We start from the raw sequence: 18,866 nt of genomic DNA, 5'->3' as shown, positions 1-18,866 counted from the left end.
ATGAGGGGGAATATGCGCTCACCGAGAGGGCATCATCCGCACGAGACCACCACCAGGCACCTTACTGAGACGGGGATTCTGCGGCCGGAACGAAGCCTCCCTTCTCCGCCAGCCAAGAGGGGAAAACGCGCTTTCCGATCGCTCAAGGTTGCGCGGACATAGTAGTATAGCTCTAGCGTCTAGGAAAAGCTTAAACAGGTGCGAGGGCGGCACGCATAGCGTGGGAAGCTAGCCGCCAGAATAGCTATCTCAGGGACTGCTGCTGACGAGGGCGAAATACCTTGGTGCAATTATTATAACCCTAATAGGACTATTTTCGAAAGAAAAAAAGGAAACGGCCCAGAGGGCTATCCTACGAGAGCTATGACTGATAATTTTCTATTTTCTATAATTTTCCCTCTCTCTCTGTCTCTCTCTCTCTCTCTCTCTCTATATATATATATATATATATATATATATATATATATATATTCATCTCATCTATGGGATCGCATGCGCGCGCTATTTGTCTCTGCGTGTTGCAGTTAAGAGAGCCAGTTTAAGGGCGGAGAAGACGGAAGGAAAGGAAAGCAAAATTGCAGCGCCGTGGTTTTAAAGCGCAACCGTGGTAGAGAAACGGAAGGCGATATAAGCGTGCGTGGCCATGACACGCACGTGACAAACTGCCCTAAAATATTCAGACTTGAGGGAAAGCTTCGTTAACAAACGATAACACAGCAATCAGCACTCGAATATAATTAGAACCCTAATAATAACTGTAAATATTCATCTCATCTATGGGATCTAATGCGCGCGCTGTTGCTTTATCTACATTTACACTGCATTGACACCATTTCTTTGATGGCGCCTTTTTGCTCCGAACAAATTTTCTTGGCTGGCAGTTTAAGATAGTTCGTGGTGCATGACCTTGTACGTACAGCCCACACAAGAGCACTTCACACAGAAAGAAGTACAGATTGTTGCGTGAGTGCATATTCCATGGTTAGAAAGAACAACGTCATGTACACCCCCTAAAAGCTAGGAAGGGTATTGCAGCAGTGAAGGGGCCGATTTTCTCTTCAAAGCGTTGTTTTGCTCTCGCAAAATGTCGAGTGGAGTGAAGTGTATTGTTCACTCGGTCAGCAAGGAGACAGTGAAATGTGCTTTTCACTCTGTCTTGAGAGAGAGTAGAATGCCCATTCTACTCTTCCGGCAATAGAGAACAAAACGTAGCGTAAGCTTCTGCTTCAGCTGTACGAGGCTGGCCCCGAATATGGCGATGCATAACTGACGCACGCTGAAGAGAGAACAGACGTTTCGCTTCTAAGAGAACAGGCAGCCACAGTTCCAATGAACGCGGAGCGAGCGCTCTACTTTTTCACTCGGAGTTGCCCCACCGCGCGCGCTTACAACATCGCGGAGCAGCACAGCGCCGGGGAAAGCTGATTCGTCCAGCGAGCAGCAACGAAGGCTATCCAAGGGACGTCGTGCATCAGCCATCTCGCGTCGCCACGAAAACACGACATTCGTCCGTCATTCGTAGGATATAACAAATCCTCCACGGTAAGTGAATTCTATCTTAGGGCACATTCTTCGTATGTGACATGCTCTCGCCAGGAATTCGTCGTGGCGCTTAGCCGACGCGATTGACAATGGACTAGGCAAGCGCGCTGCGTCTCTCGACGGCACTTGAAAAAGCCAGTCGTTGCACTAACTGCAAGTGATTTTATCACTTGCCGCTGTCCTTAAGAGCTTTGAAAATCGCAAACGCTGCCAGAGCCATGGTGCGCTCAATAACACGTGAGACGAGAGGACACCTAAAATAGTTTGTTCACCAGCCGATGATTCCGAGCCTATGCGGAGCGTGCTTAGCGCGCTTTCTGTGTCTTTCATTTTATTCAATTTGGCAATCTACTCTGTACGGAACGCTGTTTCAATAAGAAGTCACACAACAGATGGCTTGATTTTGCTGGCGGAATGCCTTCGTAATATATAGGCCGAGTGCTTAACGGTGTCTTTTGCCCATGGGTAATCTGCGGCCACTAAAGTTACGTGCAGCGCCAGTGCTAGTTAGAATCTTTGCCGCAGGCATTCAGCTGCACGCTGCAAGAGGTCAGTTGGGCACGTTATCTTGAACTTACTGAAAACGCATGAGAAATTCATAACATATGCTGAATAAGGTATGAATTATAAAGTATGAAGCCCATGGAAGCGATCTTTGGCGCAAAAGCGACAAGCGATGCGATAGAGATGGCTGTCGCGTTCGCTCGTCGCCTACAAGTCCTACCACATGCGAGCGACGATTTCGAGTGACGTCTCCCCGGTGTTGCCGGCGTGATGGCAGCAACTACACGTCGAATACAGCGTGACTCGTGCTTTATTAATTTAATTTGGTGTATTTTACTGTAAAGTGCAGCATAAAACATTTCCGAAGGTCCTGCAGTAGGTTCTTATTCTTAAAAATGCAACCGTTTGCTCGTTCCGTACAACAAGCAGTAGTGTTTAAATAACGTACATCCAGTTCCGGCTTCGAGCTATTGGCTAGTCGCTGATGGCACTTCCGTGTGACGAGCGAAGAATTCTAGGTTTGCAAAACCGATTGATCGAGCGACAAGACCGAGCGAACTGTGCAAGCCACGGCTCGATCCATCGCTCGTCTCGCACAAAATTGCTCTCATGGGGTTTAGCCTTAAACACCATATAAGCGACCTTGCGTTTGACAGCGACAAGCGATGCGATAGAGAAGGCTGTCGCGTTCGCTCGTCGCCTCCAAGTCCTACCCCATGCGAGCGACGATTTTGGGCGACTCCTCCCCGGTGTTGCCGGCATGAGGGCAGCAACTACACATGGAATCTAGCATGACTCGTGCTTTATTAGTTTAGGTTGATGTATTTTACTGTAAAGAGCAGCATAAGATATCTCCGAAGGTCCTGCACTAGGTTTTTATTCTTGCGCGTATAAAAACTCAACCATTTGCTCATTCCGCACCACAATTGGTAGTATCTGAGTAATGTGCATCCAGTTCCGGCTTCGCGCTATTGGCTAGTCGCTCATAGCACTTACGGGCGACGAGCAACGAGTTCTAGATTTGCAGAAGCTAGCGATCTGTTAAAGCGACAACCCGTTTTGTCGCTCGTCGTCATCGCGCAAAAAACTGCTCTCATGGGGTTTTTGCCCTTTGACTCAATTGTTTTTACTAATGTATTGAATTGGTGTGACGATATGTCGGATTTTATGTCTCCTGTTGCGGTTTTCGAGCACGGTGCGAATCTGAAAGCGTGCTTATGTGTACGAACTCGGTGAATTCTCAAGCAGCGAGTTATGCATCGGCACCGAATATAATGATCGCTATGTGGAATTACAATTGCAGGTGCGTTTTACATACGCTTACAGTTTTGCACATGCCTCTGCATTTGCTAATATGAGTTGGCGCTTCAGAGTAATGTCATATGAACAGCTAAATCACCCTTCCTCTGGGGGTTACAAGCGTAATGTGTGCATTTTGCTACTGCATGGCAGATCAAAATTTGTTATTGCTTTAATATTTTAAGTGGAGAAATAAAGTATCAAAATAAAACGTTGCTTTAATTCCGTTACCAGTTGTCTGTCGTATACAAAACAAAGTGTTGGTCTAATAAAGAAATCACTGTGGTCTAACTTCAACTTTTATATACCTTCAAGAATGTAAAATGCTAGATTTAGACCTGCAACAGTGGCTGAGTCTGTCGAAAATGAACTCCGTTGCGCACCTTATCAATGAAAATAAGTTCATGATTTTTAGTAATCTTAGAGGCAGGCTGCAGTGAACTGTTTTTATTGTTAGTAATAAAATGTGGCTAAGCTTGCCATAACAAGCCTTGTTGCCTATTCCTATAGGCACATCCACTCATATCCATTGAACAAGAGGACCATATTTTCATCCCTACTGAGCATCATGTTTGCAGATATGATCCTCAAATTATGGCTAGAACAGAGGCACAACCAGAGATGGTGCGGGGAGCAGAGTGGGTACGTGAACAGAATGTGTCACAAGTTGTGTTTGCGACACACCGGACTAATGACATACTTATGATATCGGACAATGACCAATATTCTATTTATTAGTAGGAGTTCTGTAACATTGCTGCTGAATGAGGACGGTCTGTTTCTTATTCCCATTTTCTTTAAATATATAAATTGAACTTAGTTTAGCAGTTGATTGTTGCAGTCATTTAGATGTTTCGCATACATTTCAGTGGGAAGACTAAGAGCTAAGATTTTCTTTTAGTACCATGACTTTATTTCTTGACTGTCTTGATGTAGTTTTACTGCATGTCCTCGTGTTGACTTATGCAAACGATATTTTTCAGGCACCCACTCTACATTACGCAAGAAGGCAGCTGCAAAGACACAAGGATGTCAAAGAGCCGATGCAGTAGGACTCCACGTACTGCAGAGGAGTGTACTCCAAAGAATCAAATACATTGCCATGCAATTTCGACTAGAAAACTAGAATGTGGTTATATTAGGTGGACCATTCGACTAAATGCCAAAAAAACCTTCAAAATGCAATACGTCACATCAAGATGAAAATTCTCACGTGCTCTAGGCAGTCATCTTTACATGGTATATTTATGGAATGTCTCTGATGGGAAAGTTAAGATCGAGTATGCTCTCTGGAGGCAGACAGGAGAAACTGTCATTGAAAAGTTAGAAATTTGTTTAAAAAAGCGCATTAGTTTTATGAGAAGTGACTGCTTTTTGTGTTGCCTCTCAACAGATATATCCATGCAATAAAAATATAGTAGTACAATGAAATTGCATATTTGATTAGTGACTTAATACATATTTGCAGTGAGCACAGTACCTGTGTTCACTGTAAAAAGCAACAGCTCATGCTTGGTTATGTGATTACATAATTTACCAGCACGTCAATTCTAGGGTGCAAATAGAAACCACTGTCATTCTGTATTTTAAATGCTGAGATGACGCAGACAGATTTTCATGCGTTCCCTTTCATCTATTTTCTGCACCTCATTGTACAAGTATGGCTTCTTTTGTTCCAGAAAAGGGAAGCATTGGGGGCAGAGTAGCTCATGTTTCAGAAGTCATTATCGCTTACGTGCATGCTCACGAAACCAGTTCATTAAAACCGCTCGAACCTTCCGAAGAGAAAGCAAGGGTCAATTGAGGGTTTTAACTGTGCACACCTTTGTGCGCACCTTACGTCTTAGGAGCCACAAAGTCACTTGCGATTGAAAAGCATTTTTTAAATGTAAAATGGTGGTTTCTCCTTCTGTGAAATAGTCATATGATAGCTTCTGGCAGGTATTTGACATTTTAATTAGGGTTACCCAGTTTACTTGCCAACCAAGTAAGCTAGTGGATGCAGAGATGTGTTGAATGAAAAGAACTGAGAACATCTGTGTGGGAGATTTGTTCATCAATTGGTGTATGGGAGCGTATGGTGTCAATCAAGGAAAAACGCGTTAGTTTGATGGCTTCTGCAGACATTATTTTCATAAGGCAAAATAAATGGAAAGCATTTTTGCACATGCCAAATTTCTGGACTTAAAGTATAGTGCACAGTGAGGCAATGTATTAATCTTGCTAGACATACATGTACTTGTTTTGAGACAAGATAAGATTCTGTGAAGCATGACAATTATTATTTAATGCATCTTAACCACTTCAGTAAAGAAGCTTTGGTTTAAGGTAGATGGATCATTGTGCAAGTACACGCATTGCGGCATGGAAAATCCACTGGCATGGAACGGATCTGTGAAACAGAATGGTGCCTTTCCCAATTTATGATTTGCTTGTTTGTCTTTTTCGTGCAGTTCCCTGCCTGTACTTATGCTTATGTCGCCTTTGACGCAACATGTTCACCTCATCTGATTTTGGTCCATATCTGAAGCAATGCTATGCTTTAGTTGCATTGTATTTTCAACTGGTCACAATAATTGATCATGTAACTATACATGCTGCTCCTCAGAAGTATATCACTCTTACAATAATGGGAATGAAAAGCTACGATACTTGACAAGAAATTCGATGCGCAAGCTTTTAATGACAATGCTCCTTGCAGTTTTATACTCATTTGCTGCACACTAGATAAAATTGTAAATTTAATTTTATGAATTTTTGAGAAAGTGTAATGGAACGATCCTAATAGCCCCAGAAAACTACTTTCGTGAGGAGGCCAACCAAATAGGGAATATGATACGCGTCTGTACCGCTTTGAGACCGGGTAGGATATTGCTGCAGAACCACGACAGGGCATTTTTAGAAACAATGGGGTTCAGCCCGTACATGCATAAGTGTACTTAAAATATAAGCAAAGCTAGCTAGACCTGCGGTCTTACATGAGAATATACAACACATTTCTAATTGCACTGTACTCTCAGTCAGGAACAGCCATACGCTGTACAAGACGTTATCAAATGAGCTGCTGTCTTAGAATATGGCACACAAAAAAGTTTCTTGCACAATGTATCTACGTCACCAGCACCTTGCCTAGCAGCTCATCTGAAAACTTCTGCCATTTAAGTGCACGCATTTTGTGCCAAAAATGCCTTTGTTGGCCAGTAATGTGGCGCATATTTCTCTTTGATTATAGTGCCAACACTTTGCGACTTTGTCACGTTTGTTCCGTTTCACTTTCCATTGCACGCTTTATTTTTGAGAAGGTGGAGCCAAGTGTATAAAGTATATTTCTACACTTTAATAATAATGAAACCTTAGAGAATGTACTTGTGTTTTATTACAAGATGTGTCGTAAAGTTCATGGGCATCATTAAGATCTGATATTTGTTTACCAGTATGTTTTTAAAATTATTATTCGGTTTGTCTTGCGACTGATCAATAAAGGTTTTGAACTTTTACGAGAGAAAATGTTTCATCTGAGTAACTCGGCGACTACAGATTACGTCCAATTCACCAAGCACAAATGCAGAAGCTGCTTATGAAGGAATCAAATATTCCCCACATGTAAGTATTGCGAATTCCTTCTAACTTGACCGTGGCTCTACATAGTGCTTTCACACTATTGCGAAGACTACTAGCACTCTGTTCTGAAGGAGTGCAATCACTCTGTTTGGGGGAGTAGAAACACACGGCTTGGAGGAGTAGAAGCACTCGGTCTGGGGGAGTGCCATTATCCTTGTGGGGAGAGTATTAGCACTCTGCGGAAGAATACCAGCGCCCCTTGCGGTTGAGTAATAAAACTCTCAGGAGGAGGCATTCTGGTCTCTCAAAAAGGGTCGATCTACTCTCGAAAACAGAGTGAAATATGGGACATGCAGATACTCCCTCAAAGAGAGTGTCCGGAACTCTCTGTTTTTAGAGTGCAAACGACAAGACAGCATCGTACCGTGATTCCTCCTGGCCCCTTTTTTGCTGCGGTGTTCCTCATCCCTCTACAAGTAAACACTATAACGGGCACAGAGTGTTAATTGTGAGCACCGTTGTCTTTTTCTGCGTCTCGTGCTAACGGGCGCTGTACGTAGATATTGTTTCAAGCATCAGCAACTCACCCCACTTGAATTCAGGTTATGGTCTCTTTACACGTTTCCCAGTCTCCCAAAATAGTTTGTACGATTCGCCTAATTTGCTGTCAAGCTTGTTCTCTCCGTTCGATGAATCGGCCTTGCTTCAACCTAGAATATTTTCCTCCCAGTGCCTGAGTGCCCTTGCTTTCAGATATGGCGATAAGCATCGCAACTTTTTTTGCGTTAAGGGAAACGTTGCACTTACAGAGCGTCCTCTACACCTTGCGCCAGTTCAAACGTCTCCTGCGGCTTGGAAGGGTCGTAGGGTCGCATTTGCATGCTGATGAATCCGTACAAGGGATCTAATGCCTCTTTTGCCGTTCGCTCTGGATTGACCTTCTTGTGAAACTCGCGAACCGACTGAAAAAGAAGCAGGAAATAAAATCCTTAAGAAGCAGTCGCTAAAAATTGGCAGCGCTAGACAGCCCCTGCACTCAGCGTGTACCGTACTAACAGCGTTCCCAATTACCACTCCGTTTCCCACCTGAACATCTGTCCAACTACCGTGGTTCTTTGCATCAGTGATCTTGTATTATTCACTGGCACAGCTGACGGCCTCATTGTAGATTGCGGACATAGGTAATGTCAGTATCTTGAGGGTAAACAACACCAGGTACTGACTAGTTAGTTACTCATATAGCAGCCTAAGCAAGCTAGTAGAACATCCGTTATTCGAAAAGCGGGAGCAGAGTTGGCTCCGGTGAGCTTGACGAAAACGTGACTCGACGTGTTTTCCAGTGCTGTGTGAGCGTGTACATACCATACCAAGGTTATCATCAAGAAGAAAAGCGCATGAACGGCGAGAAGAAGAAAAAATTTGGCGACACCATGGAAGCGGCACTTTGTGCGCAGCTGTGGGAGCAATCATAGGTCACGTCGCCTTCATGCGACTCCGAGCTAGGTTCCGCATATTGCACCGCCCAAGGTGCACGCTGCTGATGCACATGGCAAGGTTGTCTTTCCGCGAAGCCTATCCATGGGATACCGGTACGCGGAGATAGTGTCAGATATAGTTTAGGTGTAGTGGCGCTGGACATGAAGTGTCATGCCGGAACAGACAGGCGCCTTACAATTTAGGTGCTGGAGAATGCACAAAACACCTGTCTCATTCGTAGGGTGTGCCCCAGTGATGCGTTTATTATTTCAGTGAGTTCTGAGAAGTGTTTCTCGTTCTGTTTGTGCGCAACTTTTAATGGCATACGCTTTGAAGATTTCTTGTAATGACTTGAAGCCCGAAGCAAATACACGCAGTTTGTTTCTAATAAACTTCAGTAGATGTCGTGGCTTCTTTGCCTGACGAAAGGTTGCAGCAAAGGTCAGGCATTTCTTTCGCATGCAAAAAAAAGGCTGAAGTTTCGGCAACCGAACACGTGGACATTCATTTCGGCTATTTACAATTATTAGAACTTAAAAGGCCCCTTACCAGGCCACATAGCGAATATTGTTAATACGCTGGAATTTGCTACGTGCCCTCTAAGCAGAGCTCCATCACAACTATTTTACAAATAAATTCTTTAATAGCATAGATAGATTTGAAGCGGGGTGAACCCCTACTTTGACGAAGCGAACACCACCGACAACACACACTCTCTGCTGTTTGCCTCGCTTAGCCTCTACATGCCAAATGCTTTCCGTGAGTAATTCAGTGTCCGAGGCGGTAATCGCACGACGAATACGTCACATGTCAGGTGCCGGTTTTTTTTTCTCCAAATTCTGCGGAGAGGTGCTCTTGCACTGAGGGTCTCGCGTGCGAGCTGTTGTGTTTGTCTCTATTCGCGCAATGGACAATTTCGCGCTCTGTGCGGGAGAACACCTGATCAGTGCTAGACACTCCAGCAATGAATGAGGTAGGTGTGATAGGATAAAACAGCATCATCGCGGCGCTGGAGCTGAGAAGAATGACATAGTTCGTTCCCTGCGCGTGAGACTGCAAGACGTGGGAACAGGGAGGCGAAATGGCCTTACAGCTCTCTTGCTACGGTACAAAGTAGAGCAAAAATACGCAGACATTCGGTTTCTATGCCTTTGTAGTTTATTGCGGTAGCAAATATATGGACACTGTAAGCGTTCCCTCGCCGTCGGCATTTGTGACGCCGTGACTTTCCGTATGAAGTCCAAGGCCGAGAAAATCGGTGCCCGGCGCCTTCAATTGTCTGTGCGAGTGAAGGCGTGCGCGGGGAGCCGCCAATTGCAGCTCAATCTCGCGCACGAAAGGGGGGAAAGCGGGCAGGAAACGTGACGTCTTCCGTCACGAGCATACCTCTGGGGAGAAGGTAAGGAGGGGGGTACATTCGACGCCTTGCGGCCGCAGCCGCGGCGTGCTCCCCATAGAGTTACTACACGGATTCTAGAGTACAACCTATCCATACGGCCCATGAATTGAAATCGGGAACCGAATGACCGCCGCCCTGCTGCTACGCTGTGGTTGTCAGCTTTTGGGACGCTCGCTAGACTTGGTGACGGTATTTAGATTTAATATGGCAGCCGACTGCTTTTATAGCACTGGTAGCATCGTAACAGTCTCTCACTTGCAGTGATTTGACGTGGAGTGCGTGCAACCGTACGTATGGGCTTTATAGGTTGCTTCTTTATTCTATGGCTTTATTCTATGACGTGGCTGGGGTCGATGTTGGCCGTGCAGGTGTCAGTTATGCGACCGAAGGATGATCCTGTTAAAGTTTCCGGTGGTATGCGCTTTTCAGCGGTCATACACTATTTGCTGTTGCAAGTGTCACTCGACAAGGTTATGCCTTAAGAGCTCGAAGCTGTAGTCGGCAGATTCCTCGTCGGCGTTCCGCAATTCTCCTCACACGGGTGGAGTATATCGCAGAAGCCGCGGAGTGCTTTTTTCGTTGTGGGGTGCTTTTCTCGTAACGAGTATAGATTTTTTTTTAAAGTACTGAAACGGAGGTATCAGGAGAGCACCTGACATTATAATGAAGCCGATGGCTCATGAGCTTCAGGGCACGCAAGGGGCAGCGGGCGGACGAAAGCTCGAATCAGGGTGGTCCGTAGGTTGGAGCCACCGAGGCCGGTGCGCGCCAGGGTGTGTTCGCATGGACCCACGCTACTGGCACGCGCTACGGGGTCTCGCAAGGTAGACATACTGAAAGGCACCTGCGCCCATGGTCTTTCTTTTGTGTCGGTGCAGTAAGCAGGATTAACCAGAAGCAGCCACGATCATGATAAGACAGTGGCATGAGGACAATCGGGTGACACCTATATCTTAAAATGTGGCACCGCATACGTCTTCGCTTCTACTGCAGGATTTCGTCCATGCGCTTCGCAATCGGCCCGGTACAGTCTTCCACGCCGGATCAACACTATAAGGCCGACTTGACCGACTTCGCAGCATGTTCAGCGGCGCGAGCGCATAGTAAAACTACTGCTTTTATTTAGGCGTGTACGGTGCGGAACTGGCGGTTGCTGCAATCAACGGCTCTCGTGCGCGGCTGCTTGTGATAAGACTGCACTCCCTGCGACGCACCCGTCCCTCATATGGACTACGTGACCTCTTTCCAGGTGCTTGCGCGGGATAATATGGCGCTTGGACGGCTACGCGGGTCACCTGGCAACATGAGCGGCATGAGCGCATATTCAAAATTATGCTTTTTTTCAGGCGTGCACGGTGTGGAACCGGGGGTTGCTGCAATGAACCACTCTGGTGCCCAGCTTCTTGTGATAAGGCTGCACTCCTTCGGACGCATCCGCCCTTCATCTGGAATACGCGGCCTCTTTCCTGGTGCTTGCGCAGGATAAAGAGGCACTCGGATGGCTACGCGGGTCACCTGGCAGCATCAGCGGCGTGAGCGTATAGTCAAAGTTGTGCTTCTCTTCAGGCGTCCACGGCGTGGAACCGGGGGTGGCTGCAATCAACGACTCTGGTGCCCAGCTGCTCGTGATAAGACTGCTCTCCCTGCGACGCACCCGTCCTTGATATGGACCACGTGGCCTCTTTCCGGGTGCTTGCACTGGATAAAAGGTCTTTCAGACGGCTACGGCGGTCATTTGGCAGCGTGCACAGAGGAGTGAGCGCACAGTCCAACTTCTGCTTTTCTTCAGGCGCGCACGGTGTGAAACCGAGGGCTGCTGCAATCAACGACTCTGGTGCCCAGCTGCTTGTGATAAGAACGCACTCCCTGAAACGCATCGGACCTTCATCTTGACCAGGTGGCCTCTTTCCTGGTGCTTGCGCGGGATAAAAAGGCGCTAGGACCACAACTCGGGTGACCTGGCAGCATGAGCGGCGTGAGCGTATAGTCAAACTTCTGATTTTCCTCAGGCGTGCACGGTGTAGAACCAGGGGTTGCTGCAATCAACGACTCTGGTGCCCAGCTGCTTGTGATAAGACTGCACTCCTTGGGACGCATCCAGCCTTCATCTGGACTACGTGGCCACTTTCCTGGTGCTTGCACAGAATAAGAAGGCGCTCGGATGGCTATGCGGGTCACCAGGCAGCATGAGCGGCGTGAGCCTATAGTGAAATTTCTGCTTTCCTCCAGGCATGCACGGTGTGGAAGTGGGGGTTGCCGCAATCATCGACTCTCGTGCGCAGCGGCTTGTGATAAGACTGCACTCCATGCGACGCACCCGTCCTTCATATGAACTACGTGGCCTCTTTCCTGGTGCTTGCACATAAGAAAATGGCGCTCGCATGGCTACGTGGGTCACCTGGCAGAATGAGCGGCGTGAGCGCATAGTCAAACTTCTGCTTTTCTTCAGGCGTGTATGGAATGGAAACTGGGCTTGCTACAATCAACGACTCTGGTACCCAGCTGCTTGTGATAAGACTGCACTCCCTTGGATGCATCCGGCCTTCATTTGGACTACGTTGCCTGTTGCCTGGTGCTTGCGCATGATACAATGGCGCTTGTACGGCTACGCGGGTCACCTGGCTGCATGAACGGCGTCAGCGCATAGTCAAACTTCTGCTTTTCTTCAGGCGTGCACGCTGTGGACCCGGCGGTTGCTGCAATCAACCACTCTGTTGCCCAGCTGATTGTGATAAGAATGCACTCCCTGGGACGCATCCGGCCTTCATCTTAACTACGTGGCCTCTTTCCTGGTGCTTGCGCAGGATAAAAAGGCGTTCTGAGTGCTACGCGGGTCACCTGGCGGCATGAGAGGCGTGAGCTTATACTCAAATTTCTGCTTTCCTTCAGGCATGCATGGTGTGGAACCGAGGGTTTCTGCAATCAACAACTCTGGTGCCCAGCTGCTTGTGATAAGAAAGCACTCTTTGGAACGCATCGGACCTTCATCTTGACCAGGTCGCCTCTTTCCAGGTGCTTGCGCAGGATAAATAGGCGCTAGGACCACTACTCAGATAACCTGGCAGCATGAGCGGCGTGAGCGTATAGTCAAATTTCTGCTTTCCTTCAGGCGTGCATGGGGTGGAAGCAGGGGTTGCTGCAATGAACGACTCTGCAAGCGCAGCTGCTTGTGATAAGACTGCACTCCCTGGGACGCATCCAGCCTAAATCGACTACGTGGCCCCTTTCCTATTGCTTGCGCAGGATAAAAAGGCGCTCAGACGGCTACGAGGGTCACCTGGCAGCATGAGGGGCGTGCGCGTATAGTCAAAGTTCCGCTTTTCTTCAGGCGTGCACGGTGTGGAACCGGGGGTTCCTGCAATCAACAACTCTGGTGCCCAGCTGCTTGTGATAAGACTACACTCCCTGCGACGCACCCGTCCTTGATATGGACCACGTGGCCTCTTTCCAGGTGCTTGCACTAGATAAAAGGTCTTTCGGACGGCTACGGCGGTCATTTGGCAAAGTGCACAAAGGAGTGAGCGCACAGTCCAACTTCTGCTTTTCTTCAGGCGTGCATGGTGTGGAACCGGAGGTTGCGGCAATCAAGGACTCTGGGGCACAGCTGCGTATGATAAGACTGCACCCGCTGGGACGCATCCGTCCTTCACCTGGACTACGTGACATCTTTCCTGGTGGTTGCACCGGATAAGATGGCGCTTGGACGGCTACGCGGATAACCTGGCAGCATGAGCGGCGTCAGCGCATAGTCAAACTTCTGCTTTTCCTCAGGCGTGCATGGTGCGGAACCGGGGGTTGCTGCAATCAACGACTCTGGTGCCCAGCTACTTGTGATAATGCACTCCTTGGGACTCATCCGCCCTTGATCTGTCCTACGTGGCCTCTTTCCTGGTGCTTGCTCAGAATAAGAAAGCGCTCGGACGGCTACGCAGGTAGCATGGGAGCATGCGCGACGTGAGCCCATAGTCAAACTTCTGCGTTTCTTCAGGTCGAAATGGTTCTGTTATTCTTTTCCTTTTGAATTGTATAACGTTGCTATCCGTGCTGCCCTGTTGCTGTCGTTTGTTAACAATTATATTTTTTTATTGTCAGAGAATTGTGTTGACAATGGCTACTGAAATTGCTGACTTCAAAAGGGAATTCCGTCGGGAACTCGGGGAAATGAAAGGCAGTTTTGACTTCATAAACAAAGCCTTTGCGGTTCTAAAAGCTGAATGTAAAGTCTTAAATACTGAGAACGAGACCTTCAACGCAACGCAAGCGGTGTTTGTGCAGGAGGTTGAGGCACTGAAAAAGCAAGTGACCGCTCAAAATCAGTATACTCAGAACAAAAACATTGAAGTGAAATGTGTGCCGCATGACAAAACAGAAAATCTCGAGCAGCTATATACTAAATCGGTTTGGAAGTGGACTCGGTGAGCCGATTACGAAGGAGGATATCGAGATTTGTGACAGTGTTCCTGTGCGCAACACCGATGCAGATCCAAACATTCTGGTTGTTTTCAACCACCGAACAAAACAAAAGGCGGTGCTTGAGAAGGTCAGGAAGACTAGGCTAATGATGAAAACATCTGATTTCCATAGAGAGACCAGTGTACGTCAACGAACGCCTTGGGCCTCAGGTAAAGAAGGTACTCAGAATGAGCATCGCTAAGGAAAAGGAAGCGAACTGGTGTTTCGCGTGGTCTAAGGGACGCAAGGTTTTCGCGCGCAAGACAGAGGAGTCTCGTATAGTGCGAATTGCGTGTAAAGCGGATCTGCAAAAAATTAGCAACTAAAGACATCTAGAAAGTGCATTCGGTCCATTCTCATCTTTTTTTATGGTCACACCCAGCGACGTTAGTACACCGAAGTGCAGTGATTGTATTACATTTCTACACTGCAATGCGCAATCTGTGCGTACTAAGCATGACCAGCTCACTGCACTTTTCAATGAATTTTCTTTCCTTTTTCAAGTTATCATGATTTCCGAGGCATGGTATGCGTCTGACAATGTAGTAATCCGCTTGCCTGGTTACAACACTTTTTTAACTGACCTTATCAACGCGGCGGGTGCGTGGTGGAGCTTGTGTCAGTGCGCTTATCGTGCAATTTGCTCGCCGTCTTTTCCATATCCACCGATGATTATGAAGTTTTAGCACTGCAGTGTGGAAAATGCGTGTTTTTTGTTGTTTACCACCCGCCAGATGGAAACAGCGACATATTTTTTCCTTTTTTGGAAAATTTACTGAACTTTGCTTCAGTGAACGAAGTGCGCCTTACACTGGGAGGAGACTTATACATCAGTTTTTTACGTCAGAGACCGAAATCTTGTGAATTGCGTATGATTCTGGAGTCACATCATTGTGCTAATGTTATACGGAACCTACAGGGATCGGCCATCTCTACGATAGTTTGGTAGAGGTATTTATACTAATCGTTCTCAACAACGTAAAACTTCAGCTGTGATTGTCACAAGTTTAGGTTACCATTTACCAATTTATATGTTTGTAAGCCCCGCTACGGGCGGCTGCAGAACAAACCCAGACGGACGGCGCGGGCCATCTGGGCAGGGGACATGCGTCTCGACGAAATTGTTTCCACACTTGGGTAATGGCTGTCAACGGATGACTCAGAGCGGGGCCTTGCAGGCAAGCAGAGTAACCACGCCGTCGGCACCCAGGGCTGCCGCACAGCTCGGGGAGCGCAGAAGGCCATCAGCGCCACGTTTGCGGTCGCGCCTCACAGTAAAAAAAAAGGGTGCTTCGGACCCCCGTCGCATTGTGCTTCCTGGGAATCCCCACAGGCGTTTCCCTTGCGCGCGGCCGGCTGGCGGGGGTAAACCCCTTCCCAGCTGGGATCTCCCCGACTGGGCGTCAAACGCCGTAACGGGTGGGCCCGTCTGACTTCCGCGGTGCTCTCATCGGCGCCTTTGAAGAGTGCTTGGTTCGGGTCTAGCCGCGGGAAACGGAGATAGCGCGGCCTCAAGCAGGCGCGCCAGCCTCATTGACTTTGACGGCTTTGCACCGCGCGCTGACCGGCGTAGGGATTCTTTGAGCCACAAAAGACCCTGCCGTTTTGTCTCGGTTCCGAGGCGCCGTGGGAACGTCTTCTTCGGCTTACGGCCCGGACACGAGGCCGACCTCGGCGGGTGGGCAATTATCCCGGGCTCCTCTGTGACAGTTTGGCTTGCAAACAATTGCTTGTTTAAGGCGCCGCATGGCCTGCGGGTTCTTGGAATCCGATCGCGTCGCGCACATGTTCGAGCACTGGAAAACATGGTCCCGACGATCCCAGGCTTTTAGGTTTTGTGAATGTATTTTGTTAGTCAGTGCTTGTTGCGCCGACTGTGCTCGAGAGCCGTTGCTCGGAACTTGCGATGTGTACAGCTGGCATGACCCTCACCCCTTTGTTGTTGTATATTGTGTATTTCGGGTGAGGATTCTACACCGTGAACTGTACTAAAAAAAAGATGTTCTTTGACTTTTCGTTGTTCGACTGGCCAATCCCGCACGCAAGTTCTGCTGAACGCAGTGATTGGTGAATGGATTGTCCAGTTGAGACGCAACCCGGCGGCAATTCGCCAGCTATGATTGTGGGCGGAGCGTTACGTCTACAAAATGCGGACGCAGCGCTCCAAAGGGGAGTTCTGGACCTGGCTTCGGTGCTAAGCACCATCGGCTCTGCCGAAATAGGGTCGCCCTATGTGGTCCAAACCAGTGTAGCTATTTGTAACCGATGTACTGTTGAAACTATGCAATCTTGTAACCGAACTTTGTAATTTTATCTGTAAATACAAGTTGTTGTTCGTTCGTTACTGCAGCGGCTTTGTCCTTTCGAACCTAAGTCACCCATTGAGCCACCTGTGCAGACCGTCTCTGACGGTGCGTCTCGGACGCCGACGGTGGGGGTGAATTTTAACGAACCATTCGATCGATCCATCGTTTTTGGCATCGAATTCTTACTGGCGCAGCCGACAGGATAGGTTCGGAAGACCAGCTAAGCGCTATCAAGACAGCGGTACATCTGCCAGAGTGGCATCCCAAGAGCTAGCAGCATCTCCGGTGTCTGCAATTGGCTCAAGCCTTGGAGGAGGAAGCGCAGCAGCAAGACATCGCTAGGCGACGTACCTCAGCGAGTAAGACGTCGAGGCGCCGACTGAACCCCAGCAGGGAAGCAGCCCGAGCAAGAGCGGCGCAGAAAAAGCTCGACCTTCGTCCACCTGTGATCCTCGTCTGAAACGTGAGTTTCCTTTCCTCTTCCTGTTCAGTCACTGCGGGGCTTCGAAGCTAATCATGATGCAGAATCACAGGGACGATGAGGATGGTCAGAGGGAGAGGGGTAGCAGCGATGGTGAAAGCGAGCGCTTTCTGTCTGAGCGGGAGATGGAGTTTAGACTAAAGATGGCTCAGGAACGTCGCCAGAGCCTAGCCCTTGAACTGGAGCTCGTCAGGGCACGGACAGCGTCGCCATCGAGTGGTCGCGACGGCAGTGGCAGAGCACTTGAGAATAGTAGAAGCACGGAATGGCGTAAATATTCAAAATTATTAGTTGGTGCTTTCCCCAAATTTCCCACAGACGCCGAGGTCCCCATTTGGTTCGAATCTGTAGAGCACACCTTGGATGCCTACGAGGTGCCGCGAAGCTGTTGGGGTCAGATAGTTTTTCCGCTCCTAGCGGAGCGCATTGAGTACCTGTCAACACGTCTGACCCCCGCACAGCACCGGGATTATGAAGCTTTAAAGGAGGTCGTCCTTGATGAGCTGCAGTTGTCTCCCCTTGAATATCAAAAAAGGTTTTTCGGGGTACGGAAGCGGAAGACCGAGACGTGGAAGAGTTTCACGACTCGTCTTGCCAGTTATCTAAATTTTTATGTGGCATCTAGGGACGTGTCAAATTTTTCGGAGCTGCTCGAACTCATGGTGGCTGACCAGCTGAAGACAGTGTTGTCGAACGAGGCGCTCAGGTACGTCAGGCTGCGAGAAGGTGCAGGGTGGTACAAGGCGTCCGAAATTGCTAGACTTTTGCAAACTTTTGAGGACGCTCACGGCCGCGTGGATCTACCTAAGGGGCAACCCCGGGGCGCCAGCAGTAAGGGCGCAGAAATTACAATTGAGAACCGCAGCAGCAGTGGTTTGGTTTCGCACCAAGGACAGAGGACCAAGCCAAAATCCCCGTGCCCATCCGCAGGACAGCAGAGGCCAACAATTTGCTACGAGTGCGGGTCGGCCGGGCACATTAGACCAAATTGTCCGCGCATCCGCGAAAGGCCGGCGCAGACGGCCGCCCAGCAGGAACCGCCAGAGAGGCTCACCGCTCGGGTCGCGCTAGAGAACCCAGCTGCGGGTGACCGCTTGTTGTGTGTAGCTCTCAATTGTAAGGGCCGAACAATGAAGGCAATAGTGGATACGGGTGCCGAGATAACCGTAGTTCGCGAAAGTGCCGTACCACCAGAATTAGCACAGTCGCATGGCAGTGTAAATCTCCGCGCAGCTTTTGGCGAACGAGTTGAAGCGAAACTCGTGGCGCTACCACTGACACTAAAACAGGGCCAACCCGTGTTTTCCAAAGTGGAGGAGGCGACGCCAGTATTGTGCGCCCTCACGGATAGGCTGAGCGTGAGCGCGGATTGCCTGCTCTCAGCAGACGATTGGAGCGCACTCCAGAAGGGTCGGGACGAGGCTTGCGAGCCGCCCCCCAACAAGCTCCCGCCGAGCAGCAGCGCAGATCTGTTTACAGCCGTAGGACTAGACGGGGAACGGGGTAATCCCGAACAGCCGGTTACCGGTGCGAGCAGGGGCGATGCGCTGCATCCGAACGAGGAAAGGGCAGAGGAAGAATCCCCCGGTAGCTCCGTTAAAGTAAGGGGTGATGCCGGGATGTTAGAGGAGGAACAAAAAAGTGACGCGACGGTCAGCAGGGTTCTCGGCAGTAGGGCCCTCCTGCCCGCAGAGAGTATGTCACATTTCGAACCACCGGAGCGAGCGTTAGTGAACGAGGTGTTCGGGACACATGCCGCCTTGTTTACCACCGCAACGGGGATAGCGCGAGTGAGCGAGTACCGCATAGAACTGATGGAAGGAGCCGCGCCAAAGCGTTGCCACCC

The 18,866-nt window shown here is 48.8% G+C and overlaps 1 protein-coding gene across 1 annotated transcript in view; it reads right to left on the bottom strand.

Annotated features, from left to right (window-relative positions):
* The window catches only part of LOC135906586 (uncharacterized), a 695,467-nt gene that overhangs the window by 373,500 nt on the left and 303,101 nt on the right, over positions 1-18,866 (bottom strand). The window contains exon 6 of the mRNA XM_065438042.1: positions 7,714-7,868. Coding sequence (XP_065294114.1) covers positions 7,714-7,868 — 155 coding nt within the window. The remainder of the gene's footprint in view (positions 1-7,713; positions 7,869-18,866) is intronic.

This window comes from Dermacentor albipictus, chromosome 5, assembly GCF_038994185.2.
Source record: "Dermacentor albipictus isolate Rhodes 1998 colony chromosome 5, USDA_Dalb.pri_finalv2, whole genome shotgun sequence".
Taxonomy (NCBI): domain Eukaryota; kingdom Metazoa; phylum Arthropoda; class Arachnida; order Ixodida; family Ixodidae; genus Dermacentor; species Dermacentor albipictus.
Note: the sequence above shows the minus strand (reverse complement) of the source record. Positions and strands in the feature narration are given on the sequence as shown.